We start from the raw sequence: 13,079 nt of genomic DNA, 5'->3' as shown, positions 1-13,079 counted from the left end.
TTTAAGCAGTTTTTCAACAAATTTACCTACAATTTTGATTCGACATTTGTACATTTATGTTCCGATTTTTCAGTTCAGATACTATACAAGTGTTAATGTCCGTTTGTCCTACCGTTTCAGTGCTTCGCTTTTATGGATGTTGTCATCCTTGTTAGAAAACAATTAGTTTAGCAACCTTTCTCTTTCCCTCCTTGGCTTCAGGAACCTTCTCCAGCAGTTCTTTAATAACATCAAACTCTCCCTTGATAAATGGATCATCATCGTCTTGTGTCCTAAATTATTTATTCACTAATTGATTTTAACAATATTGATTGATTTATACAATTGATAATTGCACGATTTTTTCAAATATTGATTGATTAATTTTTACAATTATCAATTGATTGATTTATAAAACTACACTTTGGAAATTAAAAGAATGAATAAATATTGTTTTCCCAAAATTCCAACGCGAAAAAAAATACTCAAAAATCATACATTTTGGAAAACTAAAAGTTTTTTTAAAATACTAATTTTTTTGCTACGATTTTTGGGGAATTTAACATATTATTCATTATCCTATCCCTGAGATAGATACCTGGGGAGGGGAGCCTCGAACTTCTGCTTGATGATGTCATCAACAGTGTTCTGGGGGACCAAACCAATCTCTCCCATCCTCCTGAGCTCAGTGCTGATCTGGATCTCCTTGACCAGGCAGGCAATGATCATACCTGCAATAATTTTACATTTAGTTCATTTCTTATGTCAGGCCTTTATAGCTGTGCATTCTTGAGGTTTCACGGCTGCAGCTGTTTATATTTCTTGATATGTCTATAAATAGATTAAATGGGCTGCGAATTGCTGATTTATAGGTAGCTGTGTGTTTGGTAAATTTACATCCTTGATAAGTAAAAGCTACGCTTTTAAAACTATCACAAAGCACTCTCCTCTCAAAGTATAAAATTAAGTTTAATTAATAAGGAAAATAATGTTAAAAGCTTCTCTGAGCCTGTGCATTTAAATTTATCAGGGGAAAAGCATGAGTAAATTAAACAGCCTTACAATAAACTAAATTCTACTATCCTAGAAGCAGCATTAATTGAATAATGGCTAATTCAACTACTGTAGCTAGCTGTTACTCTACTAGAGGCCTCTAGGAACACGTAAATTTTTTTTGCATTTTTTTTTGCGATTTATCTTGGGAAGGTGGTGTTACCCTTCCCCCCAAATTGCTACAAACCTTCCCAGGACCAATGAGAAGCTACACTCTAAAGGAAAACCATACTAGTTCAGCGGTAAACGAGATCCTCCGGTACAGACACACTCCTTTTACTTTTTATAAGGATTGTTGAGAATTGCACATAGAGTCTCTAGAGAGTAATTAAACTAAAGTTAGCAATCTCTTATATTCAGTTTATGAAAGTCATGTATTATGAAATATTATTCATTATAAAATTATATTCAATTTAAAGTAACATCTCCCATTTTGGGGCCTTAAATTGTGTAAAAGATTTTTTTTTTCTGTTCATTTTTATCATAGAATCTCAATAACAGCTAATCATAGAGTAACTTATCAAGAGCAGGTCTATTATAGAGTATATTTGTATTACATAGAGAAATATTATCAAGAGTAGTTAGACCTTAGAATTAATTTACAAAGAGTAGATCTACTATAGAGTATACTTATCAACAGGTGTACTACCATAGAGTAAACTTACTAAGAGTAGATCTACTATAGAGTATACTTACCAACAGTGGTACTTTCATAGAGTAATAAGAGTAGATCTATCATAGAGTATACTTACCAAAAGTAGTATTACCATGGAGTAAGCTTACCAAGAGAAGATATACTATAGAGTATACTGACCAACAGTGCTACTATCATAGAGTAAACTTACCAAGAGTGGTTCTGCCACGACCCATCTGACAAGAGAAGACACATTGAGTTGCTGCTGGCTCCTAAATTATAAAAAAGAATAAGTAAAAGTGCCAGTACTCGAACAAAGGCATAAAATGGTTCTAAAAATTTTCAGACCGCATCAAAGCATTTCTAATAATGTTAAGTTTGTTTGATAAATAAAAATTAGTTTTGTGTACTTATTCTGTCTTTGGAAGCTTGTAAATTTTTTTGGGGAAAAGGGTGTAGATCAAATTAGGCACCATTATTACCCAGGTATAAGGTATAACCCACATGCAAAAAAAATCTAAAATAATATTTGGGGGGCAAATGGAGAGGTCGTCAATTTTACGATGTGTTGCCCCCCAACGACAGCTGAAAAACACGTATAGGTTTCATGATTTTTTTCCGAATTAATTTCGTTATTGGTATAAGCTGATTATTGTTATAAGTAGTGAGTATATAATATATATACCATACGAAAGAAATTATGGTAAGTAGATTAAACAAATTGTCATTAGCTAACAAAACATAAATTGGATAAATTAGATTAATTTTTCTCCAGAATTTTCTCTTAATATCCGACATCCAATCCCTTAATTTTACTAATACTAGTACTAATATATTCATTTATTTAAACATTTTAGAAACTTTAGCTGCCTTGTTTGAACACTATACACGTTGTATTTTATACAAAGTTAAATATTGATCAAAAATAAAACAATATACAAAATTTAACCCCCAACTTGTATTGATTTTTAGAACAGAGTGAGTTATTGTTTGGCATACTGATGCACCAATCATTCAGATTTTTTCCATTCATGAAAAGATGACAAAATTGCCAATTTACTTTTGATTAGTTTTTGTATAGAATTATTGTATGGAATTATTCTGATTAGACTTGGCAACATAGTAGATTAACTTTACTTTACCTACCCTAATAAAAGAAGCAAAACAAATATTTATATTTTTTTAAAAATGAAATAAGTAGAAGGTTGGGTCATTGAGTGCTTAACTGGCGTTTTAACGTATATTACCTATTTTGTGGAAATAAGTATTATTAGATAGGGAAAAAAAAGGAAAAATTATAGACATTTTTTTTACATCAAGCATATGTATTATGTATATATAGATTAAGAAGATATATATTTATTATGTAGATTAAGTAAGGATATGCAGAATACCTTAAACCTATAAGCCGTCCCACCACCCACAAAAAATTACTGTGATTTGCAATGTAACAAGGATGACAACATCCATAAAAGCGAAGCACTGAAACGGTAGGACAAACAGACAATAAAACTTGTATAGTGTCAGAACTGAATAATCATAATATAAATGTATAAGAATCAAAGCAAAATTGTAAGTAAATTTGTTGAAAAACTGCTTGATTCAGGATAATGTTTATGGACATACTTACATTTTTAGGACTTGATTATAGAGTTGCTTCGCTTATTACATTATACTTTGTTGTCCCAGGAATCAATATACCAAAAATCAGATCAATCGGATGATTAGATCACATAAAAATTTGTTGTTAAAAAAGTAAAAAAATCTACTTCTTTAAAATGGACGTACGGACATTTTGGTGATGATTATAGAGTTGCTACGCTTTTTAAATCGTACCTAACTATTAAAAGAATCACCATGCAAAATTTGAAATCGATAGGACAATTCTAACATGCCTAAATTAACGAAAAAAGCTATCCGTTACGGACGGACGGACGTACGGACGGACCGACCCAAATTATAGAAAAGCTTCGCTTTTAAAAATGTACAACAAGATAGTGATTCAGATCTCACATATGTATTTCAGTATTTATCGTGGACACCTTTAATATGTTTCTTTTTCTTTTGTGCATATAGGTATGTTATGTATCTACACATATTGTAAAAGTTTGCCAATTTTTATTATTATATTCATAATAATCACTCATTCATAAAAATGGTGTGCTTTCATTTCCGCATACCCGATAAAAGTATAAAGATAAAGCGAAGGGGAAAAGCAAATAATGTCTCTGACTTTTTTATGGTCAAAAGCTTCATCAAAAATTTAAATTACAATGAAAATTTAAAAGCTCTAGCTACAATAGAAGTCAAGATTATAAGGATGAGAGTTTTTGTCACCCCTACCCCGACCTATTGTCCAGCTGAAGGCCCGATCTTTTAGGTTTAAGTATCCTTTAGATATAATATATTATTGGTAAACGAAAATCTAAAATTGGCCGCCATTTTGGTTAGCTATGGCCATTTTCTTTACCTCTTTGAGTGAGTCAACAAGGATGTCAAAGCAGTGTTCAGCGGGTGCTCTCTCCTCCACAACAGGGACGCGCACGGGGCGCAGCGCGGGAAATCCATTCTCCTTCAGGCTGCTGTACACAGAGTGAAGACCTTAAAAGATAATTCTTATAAACTGTCTGTCGAGGCTTTTTATAGTGCCTATAAAAAAATGGCGTCTTGCTGGCATACTATTGGTCAATTAAAATGTATACTTGCCTGCCATTGTAATTTAGTCTGTGTGTTGGGCCTATCATTGGTCATTTGCGGTAGAATTTTTATTTTATTACAACATTACCCCTTTATGACTTTACCCCACCCCCCCCCTGACAATGGAGGAACGTATTGAACAATATGTGAGAATTATATTATCAACCTTAATTGACGACAAAAAAATACTCTGTCATAATATCCTCGTATTCTCTATCCCTGTTTAGGGTTGTCAAATAGTGACAGTAATTAGAAATTTAAATAATGTTTTAAAGTTTTATAAATACTGTTAGATTAACTATTTTCTAATTGGCCATATCTATGATAAAAATTGAATGAATAAAATGAAATGAGAATATCATTTCTGATCTCAGTCAGCTTTCCTAAAAATCCAGAAAAGATTTGAGGTCAGCAATTTTGAGATCATTGCCTAAAAGTGTCAATTATATGTATGTATCTTTTAGAATACAGAATTGGGTATTTAAAATCATGTCTTTACCGGAGGTTGACCTAACAGCGACCCAGTACAAATAGACCATAACCTGCCTAGGACCAATACTAAGCTTTTCTTAAAATTGTGGAACATATAAATACATTAAAGACAATCATATAGCTTCTTTAGTGTATAAAAATTAGTTTTTGTAAGACACTTTTGTTTTAGTCATAAAGATTATAACATTAAACTTTTCTATTGGAAAAATGTGTAGAGAAAGCTAACGAAAATTATATTTAACAAAATATTTGTTACTAGCGGCTTCGCCCCTAGCCTCTAGGGGCTTTGCCCCAAGAGGTGATTTTAAAAAATTTATGTCGAAATTACGAATTTCGCCTGAATTTTTTTTTTAAATCAACTTTCGGGGCAAAGCCCCTAGAGTCTAGGGGGCGAAGCCGCGTAGAATGATGTCTGTCTGTCCGTCCGTCTGTCTGTCCGTCTGTCCCTTAAGATCTCGGAAACCACTGGACCGATCGGATTCTACTCTTCAGGTCCTGTAGTGGTTTTAAGCTATTTTCTTGGGGATGGGACACCCTCAACCCCCCCAAAAAACCAAAATTTCTCCCCCATTTTTTTTTAAGAATTTGCTGAAGATTTCCTTGAAGAAAATCTGTCTTAAAATTAATTGATATTAGGATGCTAAATAAGTACGGACATAATTACATTTTAAGGCTTAACTATTTATTACTTTTAATAGTTACTAGAATTATCATGTAAAGTTTAAAAACTAAACTTCATTAGATTAATACTTTTAGAAATTAAATAAATATCTATATTGATTATTATTGATAAAAACTCTTTAGTTAGAAATTGTCAAATAAAATACAGAAACAATATTATCCATTTATTTATCATTTTCAATAATACACTTTGTTTGCCTGTTCGTCCGTCAGTCCGTAACGCTATAGTAGAAATGTGATTTTTAGTAATAGTAATAGATAGTCATAGAGCATTAAAATCTCAAGATAGATATGTATTTACAAAATTAAAAGTCTGAGCTGGATCTTTAAATCATTTTAGTGGTGAGCAAGATCGGGGCGAGCCAGAGGTGAGCCACAGCCACTGCCAAAAAAAATATTGATCTTTAAAAGATTTTCGGCTCAGTGTTGCCAGATTGCTAGCGACACTCAATAAAATATTGATCTTTAAATGTTAAATACTTTTTTTGGCTCACCCCTAAAAAAAACAAAAATAATAAATAAACGGAAAAAATTATCATGTACCAATCATTTTTTAATTTAATTAATCTTTAAAAAAACTCTTAATTTTCTTAATTTTTTCTTAAATTTCCTTAAATTGTCACCTATATGTTTTCGGGACTTCCTTTTTAACATCCTGTTTTGAAATTTTGAATAGAAACATTTTTTCCTCAAAATATTTTTTGTTGAAGATTTAAGAATATTTGAAAACCTTCTAATGTAAATTTTATGCTTCATTCTACTTTGAACTTTTTCTTAGAAACTATTGTTTGAACAAGAAAGATTAGGTCCATAAGTAAAATGTCTAATTTTTGATTAAAAAAATAGGATCATGAAAGTTAAGTTGTGTTGTAGTACAGTTTTAATAAATTCAGGTTTTAAAATTTTTAATTTAGATATACATATATTAATTGTAATTATATGATTTGATATGCTCATAATATTATTCTCAATAATAATTAATATTTCAAATCAGTCAATAAACTATGGGTGTTTAAGTATATTTTCTTTATAGAACTTTACATAGTGACGTTTTAAAGTGAAAACGTACGGGCAGATCTATTTATTTAGCAGCATCGATCTTTGTTAAAAATATTATCCTAACAAAACAATATCATTAAATAAAAATTATGCCAGTTTCGCTACTTTACGTTTGTTGTCATCCTTGTTTTAATAGATTTTTAATAAACCCAGAATTTTTTTTAGATGGCTTCGAATCCGTTTATATACTGCCGGATTAAAACCGGTTCTCAGCCATTATGAAAAATCATGTTTAGCATCGTATTACAAATAATTTTTCACAGATACTAAAATAAAATTCATAAAACTATTTGATCTTATAATTTTTATTTTAATATCCGCGGAAAGCTATCTATAAAACTATAAACAACTATGATAATATTCAAAGATTTTTTAATCATAAAAGGGCAAATCAAAGCAATAAAGTATTTATCTGAAGTATGCTTTAAAAAGAAGGATTGCCCTTATTTGGATCAGCATTAGACTTCCAGCTAATTTTTAAAATTGTAAAAGACGCCCGGCTGCCGAGTCCTGCTTCTTTTCTACTTCAATTCTATTTCGTGTAAAACAGGTAGGATGACGTCACACGTATCCTTCATTTAGTAAAATGCTTACCAAAGCATATTTTGGATTTTAAGAAAGCTTATTGAAAATTTCATATGCAGCTGATATCAAAAAAAATGTATAATTAGGGAATATAAAAAATGACCATAACTGTCCATGAAATTTACAGCTACTCTATACTAGGGGTAACTTTTTTTAAGGGCTTATTTTAAAAACATAAATTTGCTATATTTAAATGAACATGTTAAGTTATAAAATCTTAATCAATTTAAGAATATTTTAATAGTTATTTGTCGCATCGTATTATAGACAGCTTTCAGCGGATATTAAAATTAAATCATGTTTTATTAGCCCCGATGGTCCGAAGGACTGAGCTAACAAATCTGGAATTGATTTTATGATTTTTATTTTAATATTCGTAGAAAACTAGCTGTAATACGATACAATACATGATTTTTCAATATTTCGCAGAACCGGTACTAATGCAGCGAATATTAATCGGTTTTGAAGCCAAACTATAAGTCTTAAGAAATTGGAAGGCTTAAAACCAATTGGAATGTAAAAATAAATATTTGTTCCTTATTTCTTTTTTACACCCTAAAAATGCTCCATAATTTGTACTTTCATATAAAATAACATGTTTTTAACCTTTACGTGAAAATACATCTTTTTTTCGAAGATTTATTTTTTAGAGGGGCAGTTACTAGTTCGGCCAGTCTGTTTGTCTGTCCAATAGAGTTACAAATATAATTTGTTTAACTATATTATCTACAAAGTAGAACGATGTGTGTCTGTCTGTCTGTCCGTCTGTCTCTTAAGATCTTGGTAACCACTGAACCGATTAGATTCTACTCTTCAGGGAATATACCTACTGGTCCTATGGCGGTTTAAGGCTATTTTCTTGGAGGGTGGGACACCCCCAACCCCCCCAAAAATTAAAATTCCCCCCCCCCCAATTTTTTTCTTCTTGCTTAGGTACCTATTTTTTCCACAATGTTTTTTTCTTATGGGGAAGTTAGTTCACATAAAACTACTGGCGGCAGCACCAGTAGTACTTAATTTTTATTTTTTTAATTTCCTCTTGGGCAAAGCCCCTAGAGGCTAGGGGCGAAGCCGCTAGTTATCTACAAAGTATATAAATAACCTGAATTACAATTTACTTTATTTTTTACACTTTTTGACAAGTTGATATAATTTTTTATGCGTATTTTTGCTATGCAGACACCGTTGTTCTTGTATCTTGTTTAAAAGAGAGGGTTTTTTTTATGTAGAAAGAAATATAAAATGAATTAAATTATTAGAAATAGGATATAGGATTTATTCATATTTAGTATATAAACCAGACCGAAAACGACCATAACACGCAAAGATGTACGTTAAGAAATACTACAAAATACATCCTAAAAATAAATAAAAGGATCTCTGTGTGTCTGTCTGTGTGTACCGAAAGATCTTGCTAACTACTGAACCCCCTCCCCCCTTCAAGTGTCCATAGAGGACTCTAGAGGCGTATCAGCTAAGGATTTTTATAAAGTAATATATTCAAATAATATTATGTTTCAAAAATTGTTAATTAAACGCATAAACATCCCTTTAAAATCTTTAAGTGAAAGATACATAATAGAACATTGCAGACAAAGATTCTAACCTTTGATGGACTCAGCCTTGACGGTAGCCTCAACGTCCTCTCTCTCCATGGGGTTCTCAGTGAAGGTGCTGTCCTAATAATTGATGGGAATGTAAACTTATGGTTCTCATTTGAAATTATCTTATATTTTCGCTGTTTTCCTTCAAAATAATTGATGAGCCCCCCCCCCCCCCTCCTATTAACTTGAAACAGAATTAAAAAATAGGAGAAGATAATTTTTAAGCTTTTTGTTAATTACTTTCGGTTGGTTACATTGAGTAATGGATAGCCCTAAATGGTTATGGCCCCCGCAGGGTTTAGGCATTTGGAAAAAATACTTTCCTCTCACTTACTTTTAATTTATTTCGAAATAAGAATGTGGGGGGTTCTAAGCTCGATAGACACTTTTTGGGAGAGCACTAGATAATCTTGACTATTAGTTAATGTGATTTTGGTCATACATTTAGCTCTTTGATTGCACAACCTTTTGTCCATAAGTTGTTATTCTTCATAAACTTAATTCTTAATCATAGTAAACTTTTTATTAAATGTTATTTAAAATATATTACCTTATGAATTTTCAAGTTGCCCTCATCCTTGTCAGCTCTCTCCTAAATATTTATCAAATTAGAATAGTCAAATACAGCTTTTATGAAGCAATAAATGGTGGCTGATAGTCACTAAAAGCCACCATGCTTTGCTTTTAACCGTTCTTCTTTTCTGTATTCATAATTTTGCAAATTAAAAAGAAACTTAATTACATTTTTTTTAAAAGGCTTTTTAACTTATTTTTTACTTCTTTTTGTGATTTATGAAAGTTGATAAATCTAATTTAAAGCACTTTGACTTAATGTTCACATTTGATTTTCATATATAATTATAAATATAACTAAATGTTCCAAATTGAAATTTTGCATGTTCGATTATGTAGTAAATTTCTTGATATATTTTTTTGCAGCATACTTTTATGATTATTAATAACTTGCAATAATGTCAAAAATAGAAAAAATTACAGTTGTAAAATATATCAAAACAAGGATGACAACATCCACAAAAAGCGAAGCTATCAATGCTCCTTATAACATATGTGTTACCTGAATAATGTTGGCAAAATGTTTCTGAAGATTGTCAAATTCACTGACTGACTCGTTCAACTCCAGGTTCTCGTGCATTCTATAAAAACATGTCATTATTAGAGCAGCGTTATATCATAATTATTGGGTAAAAGATTGACGTAAATATCAGGTAGAGAATTCAATAATTTAATTTGTTAAGCTTCAGACAACCTAAATGCTTATCCCTCATTTTCTGTGTGTGAAAGATAGAGAACCATAACTCAGTGACTTACTGATATAGATGGTTCTTTACAAAATTTGTTGTCTTTTAACTATGAAATCTACATGTTAAAAGGATTCTTTTGATACTCATACAAAATCGTTTATTTTAATAGATATTTATTAGTATAAAATAAATAAAATGTAGTTCAACTTTTCTTGATTTCTCCTCTCATTGAACTAGTTGTATAAGGTTTAAATTATCTTGAGTTGTCTATAATTGCTCTTTTTGTTATAGACATAATTAGTTTGGATTCATAGTTAAGAATTAATTTTAATATGTAGTTTAAAATTAACCCACAAGATGTAATCCAAAACATTCTAAATTGTTACTTACTTGTCAGGGTTCCTGGGGGCATAGGGGGTTCCGTTGACGTAGATAACAGGTTCCTGTCTCATATTGTACCAGATGGTAGTAATAGGCTGCTCGTCGGTACCCTAAAAACAAACAGCTTATCAGATAATTTAATTACACCTCCAAGGTATTTCATCGATTTAGCAGCATTAAAACCAAGGATACCAAACACCTCTACAGGATATTTTTCAAGTATCGGAACAAAGTGTCTCAAAAATCATCCATATGACGTCATAAAAATTAAGGATTATCCATTCCTTTTCTAGGGGTTTTCTTTCCCACTTTTCCTCTCACCTTCCTCATTTTTATAACGTCACGTGGCTGATTTTTTATTTTGTCCCGCTATTTTTTGAATGGTTGCAACTCTGGAAGAAAACGAAAATGCACCTGTATTCTGCCAACATGAAAGGAATTATTTTCCACTATTATATTCTTAAACCATTGCTTTGCCTCTAAAATAAACCCCCACATTCAATATTTCTTAATAACTCATATACCCCATTCATCTCCTAAATCCTGAATAGAAGGAAGTTAATGTTGGAGAGAAAAATGACATGTGTAGGTTAATTGAAGCCTCTTTTTATGAGGAAAATAAAAAGTACGAACTTTAAAATTGAAAATATTGAGAAAAATTTATTTTTTGTTTAAATTTGCAAATACCTCCATTTTTAAGGATCTTTTTGAGTGCAGATCTTTATTACGTTTTTTAAAATGAAAACAAAGAAATATTTTTAAGATTTTTACAGACTGTATAATGTATTTCTAAAATAAATAGGTAGGTAGATGAATAATACACTGGTTACTACATATTGATTATGCAAGCTTTTTAAGAGATCATATGCTTTGTCTAAAAGAGTTGTTATTTTCTTTCAGCGTAAAAAAAATACCTATTAAGCTGTATAAACCTCCAAAACGCATTTGGACCAAGAAGAATTGCAAAATGGAGAGAGAAAATAATTTCAAATGCGGGTACCATCAATGCTTAAAAAAAGGGAACCCATTCTATTATGGTTTATATATTTATCGTGTGTTTAATAACGTAAGGTTAGGTAGTTTATTTAATCAGAAAAGTTAATTTTATGTTTTGGGTTAAGAAAGGGGTTACTATATTACTTTTTTTGGTTTTATCAGATGTTTTTAAATTTCTTAATCCCTTTCGTGGCAACGCCTCTTTTCACAGTACCCTTTCTCCAATTTCAAGGGAGGTTCTAACCCTTCGGGGCCCATTGCTTAACCCTGCGGGGCAATCACTAAACAAAACTTAAAATAACCTATCAAAAGACGAAACGTCCCTTAAGAGGCATTGTCACGAAAGGGACTATAACCATAAATTTAAATGAATTTGCTTAATTGGATCTTAAATTCAGAATAAAAGAATGTTTTTCAAATTATCATAAGTTTACTGTTAATTAAATGCAAAATGTAAATCTATTATATAATGTTTTCTTCAATATTATGCTGATTAAATGATCATCATCATCGCCATTTATCTCTTCTTTCCAGAGCATAGGCCACGCACAATGGTTCTCCATTTATCTTTGAATTGGGCCTCAGTAGAGGCTTCACTGAAAGATGAAAAATTCTTTTTACTCAGTTCTTCAAGGAATTCCCTCCTCCAGGTTGTTTTTGGTCTCCCTGGTTTCCTTTTTCCTGTGAAGGGGTCCCAAGTCAAGGCTTGATAGGTTAAATCATCATGCCCTTTCCTTAGAGTGTGCCCCAACCATCTCCATTTTCTCTGTTTTATTGTCAGTTTGATGTCTGACATATCACTGCGCTCTAAAAGCTCAGCATTTGTGATCTTGTTTGGCCAAAAGATCTTGTGGATTCTCCTAAGACATTTGTTGACATATGTCTGAAGCTTGGAGACCACTGCTGTGTTTAGGAACCAAGTTTCGGCCCCATACAGCAAAACAGACAGAACATTTGACTTGAAAAGTCTTAACTTGGTCTTTATGGAGATGTTGTTGGAATTCCAAATTTTGTTCAAGCTGGCAAAGGCTGTTCTAGATTTGTTAATTCTAGCTTTAACATCTGTCAAAGTGCCTCCAGCTTCATCAATTTTACTTCCAAGATACTCAAAGCAGTTAACATCCTCAAGAATTTGGTTTCCAATAGTTATTGGTTCTTGGGAGTTTGCATTTAATCTGAGTATTTTAGTTTTTGGAACATTTATTTCAAGTCCAACTTTCTTGGAAGTTTCAGCTATCATGTTAGTCCTTCTTTGCATTTGACTTCTATTGCTTGTTAACAAAGCAATATCATCAGCAAAGTCCAGATCTCCCAAATATTTGGGATTGCCAAATAACTGCCAGCGAATGCCATCATTGCTTTCACAGTTCTTCATGATCCAGTCAATGGCAAGGAGGAAAAGGAAGGGAGAGAGAAGGCATCCTTGTCTGACACCTATTACAATCTCAAAAAAGGTTGATAGTTTACCTTTATACATAACATTTCCACCTCCTTTATGATAGATAGCTTTAATGATATTGATTATCTTTTCTGGAATGCCATAGTGTCGGCAGATTTTCCAGAGTGATTTCCTGTCTAAAGAATCAAATGCTTTTTTGTAGTCAATAAAGTTTACAAAAAGCTCAGAGTTCCATTCCTTGGATTGCTCTATGATGA

General features: G+C 31.6%; 1 protein-coding gene across 1 annotated transcript in view; it reads right to left on the bottom strand.

The window, feature by feature from the left end:
• The window catches only part of LOC145318883 (paladin-like), a 54,154-nt gene that overhangs the window by 28,747 nt on the left and 12,328 nt on the right, over positions 1-13,079 (bottom strand). The window contains exons 5-12 of the mRNA XM_080160551.1: positions 10,437-10,537; positions 9,860-9,938; positions 9,335-9,376; positions 8,787-8,859; positions 4,137-4,267; positions 1,878-1,938; positions 578-710; positions 176-272 (exon numbers count right to left, since the gene is read on the bottom strand). Coding sequence (XP_080016677.1) covers positions 176-272; positions 578-710; positions 1,878-1,938; positions 4,137-4,267; positions 8,787-8,859; positions 9,335-9,376; positions 9,860-9,938; positions 10,437-10,537 — 717 coding nt within the window. The remainder of the gene's footprint in view (positions 1-175; positions 273-577; positions 711-1,877; positions 1,939-4,136; positions 4,268-8,786; positions 8,860-9,334; positions 9,377-9,859; positions 9,939-10,436; positions 10,538-13,079) is intronic.

This window comes from Acartia tonsa, chromosome 5 (genome assembly GCF_053477335.1).
Source record: "Acartia tonsa isolate MP-2025a chromosome 5, ASM5347733v1, whole genome shotgun sequence".
Taxonomy (NCBI): Eukaryota; Metazoa; Arthropoda; class Copepoda; order Calanoida; family Acartiidae; genus Acartia; species Acartia tonsa.
This window is presented reverse-complemented; position numbering and strand designations above follow the sequence as displayed.